Source organism: Podarcis tiliguerta (assembly GCF_965153285.1).
Source record: "Podarcis tiliguerta genome assembly, chromosome: 10".
NCBI classification, from domain to species: Eukaryota; Metazoa; Chordata; class Lepidosauria; order Squamata; family Lacertidae; genus Podarcis; species Podarcis tiliguerta.
Genome location: NC_139543.1, coordinates 69,557,990 through 69,577,047, shown reverse-complemented (window position 1 = coordinate 69,577,047; position 19,058 = coordinate 69,557,990). Strand labels below are relative to the sequence as shown.

The 19,058-nt window shown below is 47.5% G+C and overlaps 1 protein-coding gene and 2 long non-coding RNA genes across 14 annotated transcripts in view; 1 reads left to right on the top strand and 2 right to left on the bottom strand.

Annotated features, from left to right (window-relative positions):
* LOC310659292 overlaps positions 1-16,961 on the bottom strand; it is a 269,655-nt gene extending 252,694 nt beyond the window's left edge. The window contains exon 1 of the long non-coding RNA XR_014502726.1: positions 16,168-16,961. This is a non-coding gene — a long non-coding RNA (uncharacterized lncRNA). The remainder of the gene's footprint in view (positions 1-16,167) is intronic.
* NRF1 (nuclear respiratory factor 1) overlaps positions 1-19,058 on the top strand; it is an 88,819-nt gene that overhangs the window by 38,612 nt on the left and 31,149 nt on the right. For 4 of the 12 annotated variants that reach the window (XM_083402211.1, XM_083402210.1, XM_083402215.1 and 1 more), the window contains exons 5-9: positions 2,920-3,060; positions 10,489-10,647; positions 12,021-12,065; positions 12,843-13,037; positions 14,443-14,544. In XM_083402211.1, coding sequence (XP_083258337.1) covers positions 2,920-3,060; positions 10,489-10,647; positions 12,021-12,065; positions 12,843-13,037; positions 14,443-14,544 — 642 coding nt within the window. Of the gene's footprint in view, positions 1-2,919; positions 3,061-10,488; positions 10,696-12,020; positions 12,066-12,842; positions 13,038-14,442; positions 14,545-19,058 lie in introns of all 12 variants that reach the window. The other 8 variants (XM_083402216.1, XM_083402206.1, XM_083402208.1 and 5 more) reach the window with 2 other exon arrangements.
* Positions 1-19,058, bottom strand: part of LOC310659301 — a 327,135-nt gene that overhangs the window by 297,048 nt on the left and 11,029 nt on the right. The window lies entirely within an intron of this gene.

The following is a 19,058-nucleotide window of genomic DNA, read 5'->3' as shown; positions in this document are numbered from 1 at the left end:
ATTTTTACTTACATACAGTCATACCTCGGGTTGCGAACTCTGCGGGTTGCACATTTTCTGGTTATGGACGCGCCGAACCCGGAAGTACCGGAATGGGTTACTTCTGGGTTTCGGCGCAGAAGCACCAAATTGCATCACGCACATGTGCAGACGTGGCACTGTGGGTTGTGAATCCTGGGGGTTGCGAACGTGCCTCCTGCAAAGATCACGTTTGCAACCCGAGGTTCCACTGTACATCATTCTGAGATGCTTAATTGCTGCTTAATTACGTTACTTAAAGGGACGCAGGTGGCGCTGTGGGTTAAACCACAGAGCCTAGGACTTTTCGACCTGGCAGTTCGAAAGCATGAAGTGAAAGTAGATAAATAGGTACCGCTCCAGCGGGAAGGTAAACGGCGTTTCCATGCTCTGCTCTGGTTCGCCACAAGCGGCTTAGTCATGCTGGCCACATGACCCGGAAGCTGTACGCCGGCTCCCTCGGCCAAAAAAGCGAGATGAGCGCCGCAACCCCAGAGTTGTCCACGACTGGACCTAATGGTCAGGGGTCCCTTTACCTTTATGTTACTTAAAATGTGAGGAGATTAGTGGTAATACCGTTGTTTAGCTTTGAATGAGGAATTAGTATTCCCACACACCCCCAGTGGTTCTTTTTTTGTTGGATTATGGCGGCTCACAGAACTGTAGAGTTGGAAGGGACCCCGAGGGTCATCTAGTCCAACCCCCTGCCGCATTGCAGGAATCTCCGCTAAAGCATCCATGACAGAGGGCCACCCAACTTCTGTTAGAAACCTCCAAGGAAGGAGAGTCCCAAGACCTCTCCTGGGAATTGCAACTCATGTCAATTTGCATGTAAGGTGCCCCCTGGCCCACTTGAGACAGCTGGAAATTACCAAGGCCCACCAGTCACAAAAAGGCAGAGCCAGTCATAAGATGGAAGCAGATGGAAGCAGACTTTGGCATAACCAACAGGCAGTTACCAATGTCAGTTTCTGCTGGTATCTAAACCATTTTTGGAAATTGCTAAATTCTTTGCCGCAGCAAAACAGACATTGGGAAACTGGTATCGCTTAGTCCATTCCCTTCGTCACATTTGGAACTTACCCAGCAATGAAGTACTTACTAAATGTGGTAATTCAGTTCTGTTGAATTAATTAAACCAAAATAGTTTTAATTGGGTTTTGAACAAAAGCGCAGTTAATAGTTGCTGTTTTGAATTTTATTGCGCTATTATGTTCCTAAGTGGGTCGTGCAGACCATTGTTCTGAATAATGCCTTTTTATAGGAGAGTGAAGGGGGTGCTGGGGGTGAGTTTATGGAACCAAGGGGGGCATTGGACCAAAAAAGTTTGGGAACCACTGGGCTGCGCCGTTCCTGACTCAGCTCCTAGAGTCCTAGTTAGAGAGGAAGAAGGACCATCGGCAAGATAAAAGATAAAAGCAAGTGAACTAAAGAAGTGAACAAATCGTGGGCTGATCCCAAAGATGCCTGAGAATGATCTCCTTGCCCTGCTTGTACGGATTTTTGGGCTGGCCTGCCATCAGTATGCTGATGACACCCAACTCTATCTGTTGATGGATGGCCATCCTGACTTTGCCCCAGACACACTGACCAGATGCTTGGAAGCTGTGGCTGGATGGTTACGTGGGAGCCGGTTGAAGTTAAATCCTTTGAAGACAGAAGTCCTCTGGCTGGGTCGGGACGATATAGGATGGGAGGGCAACTCCCATCTTTTGAGGGGGCGCAATTAGTGCCAGCACCGTCCGTTAAAAGTTTGGGTGTAATCTTTGACACCTCCCTTTCCACGGAGGCGCAGATTGCAGCTATAACAAAGGCGGCATTTTTTCATCTCTGCCAAGCTAAGCAGTTGGCTCCTTACCTCTCTCGCCCTGACCTAGCCACTGTGATCCACGTGACGGTCACCTCCAGGCTGGATTATTGTAACTCGCTCTACGTGGGGCTGCCCTTGAGACTGACCCAGAAACTCCAGCGGGTGCAGAATGCCGCGGTGAGACTCCTTACGGGGTTCTCGCCACGGGATCACATTCAGCCAGTGCTATACCAGCTGCACTGGCTCCCGGTGGAGTACAGGATCAGGTTCAAGGTGCTGGTTTTAACCTTTAAAGCCCTATATGGCCTAGGACCCTCGTACCTACGGGACCACCTCTCCTGGTATGTCCCACGGAGGACCTTACGGTCTTCAAATAAAAACATTTTGGAGGTCCCGTGCCACAGGGAGGTTAGGCTGGCCTCAGCCAGAGCCAGGGCCTTTTCAGTACTGGCCCCGATCTGGTGGAACGCTCTGCGGGACTTGACATCTTTCCGCAGGGCCTGCAAGATAGAGCTGTTCCACCAGGCCTTTGGCCAAAGCACTGTCTGACCCCCTCCTTTGGCAATCCTCACAGAACTCTAGTCCACTGGTTGCCATTAATTTGATTTGAACTGATTTTAGAATGAAATGATTTTAGAATATTGTATTATTTTACTGTTGTTAGCCGCTCTGAGCCTGGCTTCGGCTGGGGAGGGCGGGATATAGATTAATAATAATAATAATAATAATAATAATAATGGTCTTCACTCTCAAGGGATGTAGACCTCCAGCAAGGGCTGGTTCAAAAGGGATCCAGAATAGACACGCAGGCAGCTGTTTGGGACAGCCCTGCCCTTCCTCCAGACTTCTCTGGAAATCCTGGCACTCCTCCTCTCGTTGGTGTTGCTCCGAGTTTCATCATCATCTCGAATGCCCTCCTGGTCTGCGGGCTTTGGGGCCAGTGGGTATTTTCATCTGGCAGCTGGGGCGTTGTTTGCTCTGCTGCGCAGTGCCACGAGGAAGGGGGCCGCACCCCCCTCCCGTTACTTAGCAGCCTCTTCTCTCCTGTTGCTCTTCGCCTTGTTTACCCGAGCCCTTCCGATTCCCCACAGGTGCGCAAGTACAAGAGCATGATCCTGGAAGACCTGGAGTCCGCTCTGTTGGAACACGCACCTGCGCCGCAAGAGGTTAACTCTGAGCTGCCACCGCTTACCATCGACGGGATTCCGGTCTCTGTGGACAAGATGACCCAGGTAAGCAAGTAGAAAAGGTGGAAAAAGCCATTCAGGGGAGCTTTGGTTGTCTCCGGCCTATTGATTTTTCCAGCGGAGAATCTCTGGTCTCAAAATCTCTCCCTCTCGCCTTTTCTGTTGCACACACAACTCCTCCGAGACACACTTAATTCTTTCTCTCCAGGGGGATACTGCAGTGACTCTGCTAAATGGTACGAGATAAAGTGTTCCCATTGATGCTGCTTTTTCTACAAAGTGTGGGAGAATAACCAGAGCCAGAGGCAATATTTTTGTGAGCCCACCTGCCTGGGAGCATCTGTTTGCCTTGCTCCTTTGCGTAGCTCATTGGACACATGGCTTGCTCAGAACGCCTGTGAAGGATCGCAGAATCAAAGAATTGGAAGGGAACCTAAGGATTATCTAGTTCAACTCTTTCTTTTTTAAAAAAATATTTTTGTTGGTTTTTAACATACAAAATTATAAAACATACCACACAATTTATCACAAATACATTTTTTTTTATTTTAATAATTTAAAGTTTTTTATTTATACAACAAGAAAAACAAACAAAAAAACACAAATACCAAATTATACACAAATTACAAAAATAACCATAGACACACAATATTCTTAGCAAACAATAAAACATCTATTGGTCTTAACACTAAAGACCCAACCTCCCGTCTATTCCATACTTCAAATTCATATTACTTATTGCCAATACACATTTTTTTTTATAATTAAACTTATTCTCATTAAATCTAATTTCTTATATCTACCTTACAACTATTACTGAAGTTCCTCGAATGCTGCAACAGAATTTAAACTATATTTATTTTTCAGATATTCTTTAAAAACCTCCCATTTAGAAACAAATTCCTGTTTTGATTTATTCTTTATTTTTTTCTGATAAACCATCTAATTCAGCATATTCTGTCAGCTTTTGGATCCAATCTTGAATAGAGGGGATTTCATTACTCTTCCATTTTGCTGCGATCAAAACTCTTGCTGCCGCCGTGGCATATAAAAAGATACCCTTCCTCTTTTGTGGAATATCCAAATCTGTTATTCCCAGGAGGTAGGCCTCTGGTTTTTTATTGAAAGAGATATTTAGCATTTTTTGCAGTTCTCCATGTATACTCTCCCAGAATACCTGTATTTTCCTACATATCCACCACATATGGAAGAATGTTCCTGAGTCTCCGCATCTCCAACAATTACTTGATACATTTTTATACATTTTTGAAAGCTTCCATGGTGTTAGATACCATCAATGTTGCATTTTTTGAAAGTTCTCTCTAATCGTGTAACAATTTGTATCACAAATACATTCTTATTGGACTTCCATCAGCACCTCTGATAATCCTCCGTCTTAATCACTTCTTACGCATTTCCTAACTTAATATTGCCTTTACATTCTTAACATATCACGTCTCCTTCTCCATTTTTGCAAGATTTCTAATATGATTCCTTACAGAACTTCTTGCAAACCTACAAACGTCGTCTGGTCGTCACAAATACTTTTCAAATAATCCGTAAATTTACTCCAGTCCTCAGTAAACTTCTGGTCCCGCCAATTTCGAATCCTTCCTGTTAGTTTGTCATGTTCCGCATAGTCCATTAATTTCACCCTCCATTCTTCCATCGTTGGTAATTCTTCTTGCTTCCATTTTTGGGCCAATAGTATTCTTGCTGCTGTTACTGCATATAGAAAAATCTTACATTCCTGGATTATCTAGTTCAAGTCTGTGCAGTGCAGAAATCACTAAAGAATCCCAGACATGCCTCTCCCAACCTCTGTTGAAAAATCACCAGTGAAGGAGAATCCACCACCTTCTGAGATTGCCTGTTCCATTGTTGAAAAAGCTCTTACCATAAGACAGTTCTTCCCGATGTTTAGTCGTAATCTCCTTTATTGTCATTTGAATCCATTGGTTTGGGTCCCCCCCCCCCCCCCCGGGAGCAGCAGGAAACAAGCTTGCTCCATCTTCAGATATTTGAAGATGGCTGTCATGTCACCTCGTAGTGTTCTCTTCTCCAGGTTAAACATACCTGACTCTCTCAACCTTACGGAGTCCTCGCCGCAGGATCACATTCACCGGGTGCTATACCAGCTGCACTGGCTCCCTGTGGAGTACAGGATCAGGTTTAAGGTGCTGGTTTTAACCTATAAAGCCCTATGTGGCCTAGGACCCTCGTACCTATGGAACCGCCTCTCCTGGTATTCCCATGGAGGACCTTACGGTCTTTAAACAAAAACATCTTGGAGGTCCAGGGCCACAGGGAGGTTAGGCTGGCCTCAACCAGAGCCAGGGCTTTTTTGGCAGTGGCCCCGATCTGGTGGAACGCTCTGTCCCAAGAGACTAGGGCCCTGCGGGACCTGACATCTTTCCGCAGGGCCTGCAAGACAGAGCTGTTCCACCAGGCCTTTGGCCAAGGCACAGCCTGACCCCCCTCCTTTGGTAATTCTTCTAGCCCAATGGTTGCCATTAATTTGATTTTGAACTGATTTTAGAATGCTGCGTTACTTTTATTGTTGTTAGCCGCTCTGAGCCCTTTGGCTGGGGAGGGCGGGATATAAGTAAATTATTATTATTATTACTATTATTATTAAGCGTTCCTCGGAAGGCTTGCTTTCTAGAGCACTTTGGCAGAGCTTGTGACTTCTATGTTGGAGAGCCAGTGTGGTGTAGTGGTTAAGAGCAGTAGACTTGTAATCTGGGGAACCGGATTCGCGTCTCGGCTTCTCCACATGCAGCTGCTGGGTGACCTTGGGCCAGTCACACTTCTCTGAAGTCTCTCAGCCCCACTCACCTCACAGAGTGTTTGTTGTGGGGGAGGAAGGGAAAGGAGAATGTTAGCCGCTTTGAGACTCCATTGGGTAGTGATAAAGCGGGATATCAAATACAAACTACTACTCCTCCTCTTCTTCTTCTTCTTCTTCTTCTTCTTCTTCTTCTTCTTCTTATGTTGGAAGCACCCAGTTCAGTTCTTGGCATCTTCAGTGATAGGATGTTGCACAGGGCAATGCCGAAATTAAAATTGAGGCTTGAGGTGACATTGTTTCCCTGTTTAGGGAAGTTTTTAATATTTAATGTTGTATTGTTTTTAACACTCGATTGGGAGCCACTCAGAGTGGCTGGGGAAACCCAGCCAGATGGGCGGGGTATAAATAATACTACTAATACTACTATTACTACTACTAATAATAATAGGGCCTTCAGCGCTACACTTGGCTGACATGCATTGGCCCGTCCACATAAGGCTTTCCGGAGCAAAAGGGCCCGTTGGGTCATGGGTTCAAGCCCCACATGGGACAACAGATTCCTGCATTGCACCGTCCCTTCCAGCTCCAGGATTCTATGGTGAGGTGATGATCTCCACTCTTGTTATGGTGGCAATTAGAGAGGTTCTCATGCCTGAGCAGGCCGAGATGCAAGGCTCCCCCTTGATTGTCTCCCCGGTGGCTCCAGAGCCCTTAACAAGCGCTTGCAAGTGGCTCGAAACTCTCGGCTCCCGAGGACCGCTAATTAATCCATCTGGAGATGAGAAGCAGATATTGCAATTGCAAAGCCGCATGCTGCTGTTCTTGGACCCCATGGCGAAGCTCTTATATTCTTGTGGTCCTGATCTGCTCGCTTCATCTAGCTTGTCCTTCTTCCTTGTACAGGGTCCTTGCTCTAGTTTTCTTTTTGGTGGCTTTTGCTTGGGGGGGACGGGACAAAAAGTTTGCAAAACCGAGACATCACCTTCAAAATGAAGCATGCAACTGGAGCAAGTTCATTCAAACCCAGCATGTTTGCATACATTTTAGTGATTGGCATAATTTGAATCTGTGTTGTTTTGGGGTGTTTTTTTTTGCCCACAGCGTTAATAAAGCCTGGTGGAACAGCTCTGTCTTGCAGGCCCTGCGGAAAGATGTCAAGTCCCGCAGGGCTCTTAGTCTCTTGTGACAGAGCGTTCCACCAGATCGGGGCCACAGCCGAAAAAGCCTTGGCTCTGGTTGAGGCCAGCCTAACCTCTCTGTGGCCCGGGACCTCCAAGATGTTTTTGTTTAAAGACCCTGGTGGATTACTAGGGCTTATGGCGCATCCTTGTGTAAGCGTGCCTCCTTTCAGATGGATGCTGCCTCATCCATCCTGTTCACTTTCGGTTGCTTAGATATGCTGCGGTCTCATCCCTGGGATATTTATGCATAATTGCTAGATGGTGCTATAGCATAGCTATATTTGCATAGCTGCTGTGCCCATTCATAGAACATGCAGAGAGACCTCACTGAAAACAGCCCATCCTTTATCTAATAACTATACAGTGGTGCCTTGCAAGACAAAATTAATTCATTCTGCGAGTTTTTTCGTCTTGTGAATTTTTTGTCTTGCGAAGCACGGTTTCCCATAGGAAATGCATTGACGGTTTCCCATAGGAATGCATTGATGGTTTTAAGAAAAAGGCGCAAGACGTTTCATCTTGCAAAGCAAGCCCATAGGGAAATTCGTCTTGCGAAGCAACTCAGAAAACGGAAAACTCTTTCGTCTTGCGAGTTTTTCGTCTTGTGAGGCATTCGTCTTGCGAGGTACCACTGTACAGTCATACCTTGGGTTACATACGCTTCGGGTTACATACGCTTCAGGTTACAGACTCCGCAAACCCAGAAATATTACCTTGGGTTAAGAACTTTGCTTCAGGATGAGAACAGAAATCGTGCTCCAGAGGCACAGCAGCAGCAGGAGGCCCCATTAGCTAAAGTGGTGCTTCAGGTTAAGAACAGTTTCAGGTTAAAAATGGACCTCCAGAATGAATTAAGTTCTTAACCCGAGGTCCCACTGTAGTAGGAAAGTGTGGGAGAGCCATACTGCAGCTGCTTCACACAATTGCCAAGGAGAGGTCCCTGCTCTCTGCATGGTGCTTGCAGTCTAAAATAGACAGTGAGGAAATAATAGAAGCCAAAGTGAATATTATTATTATTATTATTATTATTATTATTATTATTATTATTAATACCCCACCCATCTGGCTGGGTTTCCCCAGCCACTCTGGGCAGCTCCCAATTGAATATTAAAACACAATACAGTGGTAAAAAAGCTAAAGGTAAAGGTACCCCTGCCCGTACGGGCCAGTCTTGACAGACTCTAGGGTTGTGCGCCCATCTCACTTAAGAGGCCGGGAGCCAGCGCTGTCCGGAGACACTTCCGGGTCACGTGGCCAGCGTGACAAAGCCGCATCTGGCGAGCCAACACAGCACACGGAACGTCGTTTACCTTCCCGCTGGTAAGCGGTCCCTATTTATCTACTTACACCTGGGGGTGCTTTCGAACTGCTAGGTTGGCAGGCGCTGGGACCGAAGGACGGGAGCGCACCCCGCCGCGGGGATTCGAACCGCCAACCTTTCGATCGGCAAGCCCTAGGTGCTGAGGCTTTTACCCACAGCGCCATCCGCGTCCCTAATACAGTGGTACCTCGGGTTAATAACTTAATTCATTCTGGAGGTCCATTCTTAACCTGAAACTGTTCTTAACCTAAGGTACCACTTTGGCTAATGGGGCCTCCCGCTGCCCCTCCACCACACGATTTCTGTTCTCATCCTGAAGCAAAGTTCTTAACCTGAGGTACTATTTCTGGGTTAGCAGAGTCTGTAACCTGAAGCGTCTGTAACCTGAGGTACCACTGTACCTCGTTGGCCCACGTTTTTAAACATTAAAGCCGCCCAGCCTTCAGGTGTCTTTTAAAAGTAGGATAGTTGCTTATTTCCTTGACATCTGATGGAAGGGTGTTCCATGGGGCAGGCACCACTACCGAGAAGGCTCTGTGCTTGAATACTGGATGAGGCCAAATGCCTGTCTAGTCCAGCATCCTGTTCTTACAGTGGTCATATTATACGTTTCCGAGCACAATTCAAAGTGTTGGTGCTGACCTTGAAAGCCCTAAACGGCCCCGGCCCAGTACAGTGGTACCTCGGGTTACAGACACTACAGGTTACAGATGCTTCATCTTTCATACCTCACAAGCTAAACATTGCGATATACCGCTATATCAGTCAGTCAGTTTTATTGCACATAGCCAAAGGCTGCTGCAATGTACACAAAATCATTCAACAATTAAAAGAAAATATGCTGGATTAATACAAAAAACCTAAAACATTTATATTATCAAGACATTGCCTACCCTAAGCAGAGCTATAAAAGTACCTTAATATACAGGTTAAGACGTTAAACAATAAAATTTATAGGGTAAAATAATCACATGGCCACTAATATATTAAAAAATAATGTTACTTAATACAATGTGCAATTATATTCAGAGTTTGGTGATAGAATATCGCTTGATGTAGATAGGGTCAAATAAATTCATCTCCTTTACAGTTGGCGGCTACCTTGGCTATATAATTTGCTCTAATTTTCCTAGCGGCAGTTGCAAAGAGTGCTACACGCCAGGTCACATACTTATCTGTGCCTGCGAGGAGATATAAAATCATGTCAGAGGGGTTCTGGCCAGGGGACCGTGGCTATATCACGATGTCTGGAATAAGGATGGAGCTTGAGGGACGCGGGTGGCGCTGTGGGTTAAACCATAGAGCCTAGGACTTGCCGATCAGAAGGTCGGCGGTTCGAATCCCCGCAACGGGGTGAGCTCCCATTGCTCGGTCCCAGCTCCTGCCAACCTAGCAGTTCAAAAGCACGTCAAAGTGCAAGTAGATAAATAGGTACCGCTCTGGCGGGAAGGTAAACGGCATTTCCGTGCACTGCTCTGGTTCACCAGAAGCGGCTTAGTCCTGCTGGCCACATGACCCGGAAGCTGTACGCCGGCTCCTTCGGCCAATAAAGCGAGATGAGCGCCGCTACCCCAGAGTTGGCCACGACTGGACCTAATGGTCAGGGGTCCCTTTACCTTTATGTAGAGATATTGGCTGGCTTCCTGCATTGTGATTATTGCCGGCGCCTGCTCTTGAGATTTGCTGCCCTCCGTGTAGGAGGCACACACACACACACACACACATATTGTGATTCACGATATATTGCCAGTTCAAAAATTATGAAGCCAATATCACAATATGGACTTCAAACCAGTTTTGGATGATATATCAACATATCGCCCATTCCTAGTCAGTATCGAAAATTGCAATCTTTCAGGATCATTGCAGTCATACCTAGGAAAAAATGTGCTTCCTTTCTAGGACCAGGCTATGAAATCCCAAATCTTTTGGAAGGCCTCTGCTGTGGCTCTGAATTACCCTGGCTCTGAATTTTCAAAGCAAAAGCTGGTGATACAGGTCAAATATTCAGGGCGTGTGGTGATAATTGGTCACTGTGCCCCTGACACAAGTTGAAACTGTTCTCATGTGGACTGAACCCAGCCATTCCTTTAGGATTTTGTGTATTCAATGTCCCAAGCTGCTCCTGGAACATTGATTTCTGAATGCTGGTTGATTGATATTTTTCTTTAATGCCACAGGCACAGCTGCGGGCCTTCATCCCCGAAATGCTGAAATACTCGACGGGCCGCGGCAAGCCGGGCTGGGGGAAGGAGAGCTGCAAGCCCGTCTGGTGGCCCGAAGACATCCCGTGGGCCAACGTCCGCAGCGACGTCCGGACCGAGGAGCAGAAGCAGAGGGTGTGTGTTGATGAAAGTCCTCTTGCTTCAGCAAAGGGCTCTGACTTGGTATGACAAGTGGAAAGGCTTAGCTTATAGATCTCTGTTGGGGAAGTCTGTGAAGTGCTTTGGGACGAAAATAGTCTATAGATCAGGTAAGAACACAAGAGGGTGGCCATCTCGGCTCCAGCCACAGGTGCTCAGCTCTCTGTTCCCCGTGGGTTCAGCCAGGCACCCCAGGAATTTGCAAGCGTGGCATTTATGGGAAGAGGCCCCCCCTGGATCTCAGTCCCCAGCATCTGGTTCCCAAGAGGCATATGATCTATGGACGCAATTGGTTACATTCCTGGCCATCTTGGCTTGCAGCCGTTAATGACCTGTCCTCCCGGAATCTACCTCTCTGTTATTTTAGCAGCTGTTATGCCAGCAGCCGTCAGAGCACATCGCTGTGCATTGAATCCTGCATGTTTCTCCTTTAGCTTCCAGCAAAAGCCTTGGTATTCCCCGCTTACTTAAGCCAGCCTTTCAGATCTGGAAGCTGAATCCCAGCCTGCTTCTGGAGATGCACAACGGACATAAATAAAAGCAGCCACGGATTACGCTCCGTGGGAAAGGGCTCTGTAAAACGTTTCTCTGTTTTACAGAAGTCTTATCGTGCCTTTATAATTCAGCAAACGGTTCAAGGCAGCTCACAATCCAATCGGAAGCAACAGTAGTAATCTTAAGACAATTTCAGAATGCACTTAAAAGCAAACCACAACGCAGCGGATAAAATTAACGTGATTAATAATAATAAGAAGAAAGCAAATACCATATTTTTCGCTCTATAGGACGCACAGAACCATAGGACGCACCGGACCATAGGAGGGGGAGAACAGGAAAAAAATTACTTTTTTTCTTGTTCTCCCCCTCTAAAACAAGGTGCGTTCTGTGCTGAGCTGCGCAGCGCTCCGTCTCCCTGTTCTGGCTTTGGGCTTAGCCGCACAGCCTGCATTTGCTCTATAGGACGCACACACATTTCCCCTTAATTTTTGGAGGGGGAAAAGTGCATCCTATAGAGCGAAAAATACGGTAAATTCTTTGTCCAGCACCTACAAACTTATCAAACCATGTGAATTGCCCTTGGGAGAGCATTCCAACTATTGGGTGCCACAACCGGAAAAGGCCCTGTCCCTACTTGATTTCTTAGCAAGGTCACGTGGGAGCAGAAAGCCCTTGGGCTACCCGAGCCCCAAGCTCTCCCTTCTGGGCAACTTTCCACCGTGGGCCGCAAGCCAGTGGTGGGTGGGGCCAGAGTCAGCTGTGGGCGGAGCAATGGATGTAAATTGTTACCTTTGTAAAGGAGGCCAGTTTCAACACATGCACTCGCACACCCCTTTCTGTCCTCTATCCAGGGAAGCAAGGAGCATTGCGAGAGCTCGAGGACACATCACAGCCAGGTAAAAAAACGAAAACTTGAGGGAGGGCTGGCGAGGGGTTTAGCTGGGGGAAAGGGGCGTGGCCTGGGGAGGACCACAGAGCGAGGCGTATTTGGCTCCCAGGCCAGGCGTTCCCAACCCCAGACCGGCACATCCAGAGCAAAGCAGGGTGGTCCCCGTTGCCTCCAGTCTGTGGCTGTTTGAAGATTCTGCACAAGAAGGAAAAAGGCCTTCTGAGCGCACCTGTCTGTCCACTCTAATCCCAGAATGGAGAAAGCCATTCGCTTGTCCTGGCTTAGTTAATGCGGTTAAAATCTAGCAATTTTCACAATTGCTAATGTGAGCTAGAGCCGCCCTTTCCACACCGTAGGTTAGATAGTGGAGTTGTAGTGACTTGGGGACCCATCGCTAGTGGTTTTTCGTGAGACAATGCCTTTGAGTACCATTTGCTGGGGGTCGCAGGTGGGGCAGATGCTGCTGAGCTGAGGTTCTGCTTGCAGGCTTTTCTGTGGGGGCACCTGGTTGGCTGCAGTGCGAACAGGGCGCTGGGCTAGATAGGCCTTTGGCCTGATCCTGCCGGCCCGTCTTGTGTTCTTAATCTTGCCCCCATTGGAAGTATATTTCTGCTTTGAAAGCTCTTTATGGAGTAAAGTTTACCAGAGATCCCATCACTCAATTTAAGGAATATTTCAGAGCTTGGTTACTTCATTGTTTGTTTTGCTTCTGTTTTGTTTTGGTTTTTTTAATGCGATATGGTATCCCTGAATGTGCCTCTTCTCTCCCTCTTTAATCCGGCAGGTGTCTTGGACTCAGGCGCTGAGGACCATTGTCAAGAACTGCTACAAACAGCACGGCCGCGAGGACCTGCTCTACGCTTTTGAGGATCAACAAACACAGCCTGCGACAGCAACACACAGTATAGCACACCTGGTCCCGTCCCAAACCGTGGTCCAGACCTTCAGCAATCCCGACGGCACAGTCTCTCTCATCCAGGTGAGATTGGTCAAAAGCTTTGCATTCTGGCCCCAAACACCTGCCCCAGATGTGCAGGAGCCAATTTTTGCTGTTATTTTATTGCATTGCGTTGATGATATCCCACTTTTTCCCCAAGGAGCTCAAGGGGGTGTACATGGTTTTCTCTTTCCTCATTCAATCCCCACAACAACCCTGTGAGGTAGGTTAGGCTGAGAGGCAGTGGCTGGTCCCCAGGATCATAGAATCATAGAGTAGGAAGAGACCACAAGGGCCATCGAGTCCAACCCCCTGCCAAGCAGGAAACACCATCAGAGCACTCCTGACATATGGTTGTCAAGCCTCTGCTTAAAGACCTCCAAAGAAGGAGACTCCACCACACTCCTTGGCAGCAAATGCTCTTACTGTCAGGAAGTTCTTCCTAATGTTTAGGTGGAATATTCTTTCTTGTAGTTTGGATCCATTGCTCCGTGTCCGCTTCTCTGGACCAGCAGAAAACAACCTTTCTCCCTCCTCTATGTGACATCCTTTTATATATTTGAACATGGCTATCATATCACTCCTTAACCTCCTCTTCTCCAGCCTAAACATGCCCAGCTCCCTTAGCCGTTCCTCATAAGGCATCGTTTCCAGGCCTTTGACCATTTTGGTTGCCCTCCTGGACACGTTCCAGTTTGTCAGTGTCCTTCTTGAACTGTGGTGCCCAGAACTGGACACAGTACTCCAGGTGAGGTCTGACCAGAGCAGAATACAGTGGCACTATTCCCATGGATCACCCATGGAGCTTCACGGCTGACTGAGGGTTTGGACCTTGGTCTCTTAGATCCTGGTCTTTTAGGTCCTGGTCTCTGTCCCAGCTGCTGCAGTTCGAAAGCACACCAGTGCAAATGGCTTTGTTGTTGTTGTTTAGTCGTTTAGTCGTGTCCGACTCTTCGTGACCCCCTGGACCAGAGCACGCCAGGCCCTCCTGTCTTCCACTGCCTCCCACAGTTTGGTCAAACTCATGCTGGTACCTTCGAGAACACTGTCCAACCATCTCACCCTCCGTCTTCCCCTTCTCCTTGTGCCCTCCATCTTTCCCAACATCAGGGTCTTTTCCGGGGAGTCTTCTCTTCTCATGAGGTGGCCAGAGTATTGGAGCCTCAGCTCCAGGATCTGTCCTTCCAGTGAACACTCAGGGCTGATTTCCTTCAGAATGGAAAAGAATGTGCCAATATATATATATATTTTCCATATAAATAAATTTTGAAACCCGCAGCTGGGCTGCAGGGCTTGGGACCAAGCTAGAAATCTGAATGAGCAGGGAGATATGTATTGTGTTTCTTTAACTTGGACCGTGTGATGCGTATGATCATAGCCTAAGATGCAGGCTGACTCAAAAGGCAACCCTTGGTGGCATCTCGCTGACTACCGTTGTGTATTGCAGGTTGGCACAGGAGCTACGGTAGCGACCTTGGCAGATGCCTCTGAATTGCCCACCACCGTTACTGTCGCACAAGTCAACTACTCTGCAGTAACCGACGGAGAGGTGAGTGGCGATGTTGGCTGGCAAGGCCTGTGCCCAGAGATCTCGTGGAAGATCACGTCCTGGAAATTCACATGGAAAGTGTTTCCCCTTAACCCGCACGGCAGCTAGGCTGCTTTGCCTCCCTCAGGTGTGGGGGACCAGATCAGGAGCTGGGCAGAATCCTGACCTCCCATGCACCAACTTCGACAGGTGGGTGTAGCTGCCCAACTGTCAGTCCCTTGGCGTCATTAGGATATTGATGAGTGATGACTTCAAAGGGGCTGGCCCCTCTCAGCTGATGAAGGCAAGGGCTGATTATCAGTTGGTGGTCCAGCTCTTGCAAAGGCACAGGGCTTCGTAGGTGCTGCTGATTGGCGGCCCCTGCAGCTTTTGATGTCAGGTGTTGGGCAGGTGGGCCGACCTAGCGAAAGCTACCTGTGAGCCAAATGTGGAGGCCTGCTGGACCGAATGAGCGGGGCTGATGGAATCTGACTTTCTGACGTTTAAGGTCATTTTGCTATGTGCAAAATGGCTGCCATTAGAGCTTGCTGCTTCTGTTTTTAAAGTAGAAAAGAGATTGGTACATTTTATAAAACCATTATTTTTACATTATGTCCACCTGGGTGCGGACCCACAAATAGCTGTGCTTTTTGCTGGCAAGGTGGTTAGGGGAGGGGAGGGTTATTGTTATTGTTTTGATTATGTATTTTTTGTTCCCTGTCTTGTACTTTTATGTTTTGAACTGCCCTGATGAGATCTATGGATGAATGGTGGTAGAATAATAATATGAGAACGAATGATTCAGTAGAGCCCTTTTTCCTCTGGGTTCCGATTTTTGCACATAGTGACCGGTATAGGTCAAAAACTTGCTTTACGTACAGTGGTGCCCCGCAAGACGAATGCCTCGCAAGACGGAAAACCCGCAAGACGAAAGGGTTTTCCGTCTGCAGAGGCGCTTCGCAAGACGAATTTCCCTATGGGCTTGCTTCGCATGACGAAAAATTTTGAATTTTTTCCCCGCTCCAAAACCCCTTATTTTGAATCGCTAAGCTGCTAAAAGCATTTTAGCAGCAAAACCGCTAATCCCCCAAGCCTTAAAAAGCCGTTTTTAGCCCTTAAATTGTCAATAGCGCTAATAGCGCTAATCCGCCAATGGGCTTGCTTCGCAAGACGAAAAAACCGCAAGACGAAAAGACCCGCGGAACGGATTCTTTTCGTCTTGCGAGGCACCACTGTATTTCATGAAGAGCTAGCCAGGAATATCAGCAATAACCATTTCCACAACAGCTAGCAAAAGTGTTTAAAAATGGAAAAAAATACCATCTAAGGTCTCGTTTTCTGTTAACTCTCTTGGTGTTAATCAGTTGACTTCGTTGCGGTGGTTATTGATCATTTTCTCAGTGCCATCCTTGTACAGGATATAGTGTACTCTGATGGCAAGGAATAATAGATATGCAGAAATATGGCTCCCTGCCTCCTAGCACATTTGCACAGTGGATATACTTAAGCTTCATTTTAGCTGGGGCAGAATCAGGAGGGTTAAACAGAGGCTACACAAAGGTAGCACCACATAGGTCCGGGGTCAGCAAACATTTTCAGCAGGGGGCCGGTCCACTGTCCCTCGGACCTTGTGGGGGACCAGACTATATTTTGAAAAAAAGAATAATGAATTCCTATGCCCCACAAATAACCCAGAGATGCATTTGAAATAAAAGGAAATATTCTAATGTAAAAACGTGCTGATTCCCGGACTGTCTGCAAGCCAGATTTAGAAGGCGAGTGGGCCGGATCCGGCCCCCAGGCCTTAGTTTGCCTACCCATGACATAGGTGTTCTGGCAGAGGCAAAGCTAGTGACTTTGGGACTGGAAACCTAGGCTGGGGACACGAATACTAACTTTCTTGAACACTTGGGTGTGGGGAGCTGAGAAGAACAGACTCCTCTTGAAGAGAGGGAGAGGCCTCTTTCTATTGGACCCAAGTCCAAGTCTCCAGGCCTTTGTGTCAGGACGGAGTGGCGAAGCCCCGCGCTTCTGGAAAGGGATAGGATTCTCAGGGCGATAGGTGGCAGCACAAAAACAGCTCTTGTTCCCAGAGACGCCGGCATTTGCATTTGAAAGGCAGGCTAGAAACCGGTTGTTTTGTTTTTTGAGATTTCTGTCCCTGAAAATTCCATCCATGCATCAAAGGGGGTTTCAGGAGACAAGCCCCTCATTGTCTGAGTGAAAGCGGGCACCTTCCACCTTGCCTAATGTACTTGCTTCCTGTTCTGAGCATGTGAAGATACGACGTCGCTGCCTCCTGCAACTGAGTCTGGCCCCAGCCTGTTCCCTGCCACGTCGGCTAAATAGAATAACCAACCAACCGCTAGCCGCCAGTACCATTTCCCCAGTACCATTTATTCTTTGTGAAATACATCTACAATGTAAATACAATACAAATGCAGTGGCACCTTGGTTCTCAAACTTAATCCGATCCGGGAGTCCGTTTGACTCCCGAAACCGTTCCAAAACCAAGGCGCAGCTTCTGATTGGCTGCAGGAGCTTCCTACACGCAAGCGGAAACTGCGTCGGACGTCTGGCTTCCGAAAAACGTTCGCAAACTGGAACACTTACTTCCGGGTTTGCGGCATTTGGGAGCCGATTCATTTAACAACTAAGCCGTTCGAAAAGCAAGATTCCACTGTACAGTGGTACCTCTGGTTGCGAACGGGATCCGTTCTGGAGCCCCGTTCGCAACCTGAGCAGAACGCAACCCGCGTCTGCGCTTGCGCGGGTCGCGATTTGCCGCTTCTGCGCATGTGCGTGATGTCATTTTGAGCGTCTGCGCAAGCGCGAACCCGAAAGTAACCTGTTCTGTTACTTCCGGTCGCCGTGGGACGCAACCTGAAAACGCTCAACCTGAAGCGTCTTTAACCCGAGGTATGACTGTACTAACATAATCCAGCAACAGCTGCAGACTCAAGTTTGAGAAACACTGTCTTGGACTCTCCTGAGAGCCAGTGTGGTGTTAAGAGCGGTGGACTCGTAATCTGGGCAACCGGGTTCGCGTCTCCGCTCCTCCACCTGCAGCTGCTGGGTGACCTTGGGCCAGTCACACTTCTTTGAAGTCTCTCAGCCCCACTCACCTCACAGAGTGTTTGTTGGGGGGAGGAAGGGAAAGGAGAGTGTTAGCCGCTTTGAGACTCCTTCGGGTAGTGATAAAGCGGGATATCAAATCCAAACTCTTCTTCTTCTTCTTCCTGCCTGAGGCTCTAGTCTTCCCCGTTGCTTGAGATGCCATTGACTTGACTTGGGACTTCTTTGTATGCAAAGTGTGGGCTCTCCCTCTTGGCCTGCAGAGTTGCACCTTTGGGTATTGCAGGTAGACAGCCTCCCCAGGAACTGAACCCGGGACTTTCTGCCTGCAAAGCAGACACTCTACCTCTGAGCCACAGCCCTTCTGAAACAAGCACATAAGAAACTGCCTTACACCCTGTGAGACCCATTGGTCCATTTAGCCCAGTATTACATACACTGGCTGGCAACAGCGGCTCCCTCCTGAGGCTCAGGCAGAGAATCTTCTCAGCCGTAGCTGGAGATGTTGTTGGGGATTGAGCCAGAGACCTTCTGCTATGAAATGCTCTACGCATGGAGATGAAAGAGGTGGGGACATTACACCATATGTGGTGGGGGTGTAAGGCGGTAAGACAATTTTGGAACGAGATACAGTGATACCTCGGGTTAAGTACTTAATTCGTTCCGGAGGTCCGTACTTAACCTGAAACTGTTCTTAACCTGAAGACCACTTTAGCTAATGGGGCCTCCTGCTGCTGCCGCACCGCCGGAGCACAATTTCTGTTCTTATCCTGAAGCAAAGTTCTTAACCTGAAGCACTATTTCTGGGTTAGCGGAGTATGTAACCCGAGGTACCACTGTACATGAGGAGATCAAAAAGATCCTCAGGAGCTCTATTTCAAAAAAACCAGAGTCATACTTATTGAGTTTATTAGCAAACAACATACCCAAGGACAAAAGGAATATATTTTTGTATATAACCGCAGCCGCAAGAATACTTATGGCAAAATATTGGAAAACAGAACAAGTACCACAGATGACAGAATGGCAAGTTAAGATTTGTGAGTTTGCCGAGATGGCAAAAATGACTGCAGCAATCAGGGGCTGCTCCAATCAAAAATTCTATACAGAATGGGAATGCATAGGGGAATACATGAAGAAATATGGTGTTAAAGCAGAACTCCTAATAGGCAATTGTTAAGCGTGTAAGGAGAAAATAAGTAATTATAATTTATTGGTTTTCATGTTTTTCATGACATCTTCCCAACATATTTTTTTCTAGTTGCTTTAACAAAATATGTTGGGAAGATGTCACACAGGTGAAGGGAAGCAGTGGAGAAGAGGGGAGGGTAAAAATAAAAAAGAAGAAAAAAAGAAAAACCCCTCCCATCGCCCCTCCACGTACCAAAATCTTGGCATTGAGAAATGCACCCAAGCTGGCCCAGAGATGGAAAGAGGCCAAAGTCTCGATCAGAGAAGAA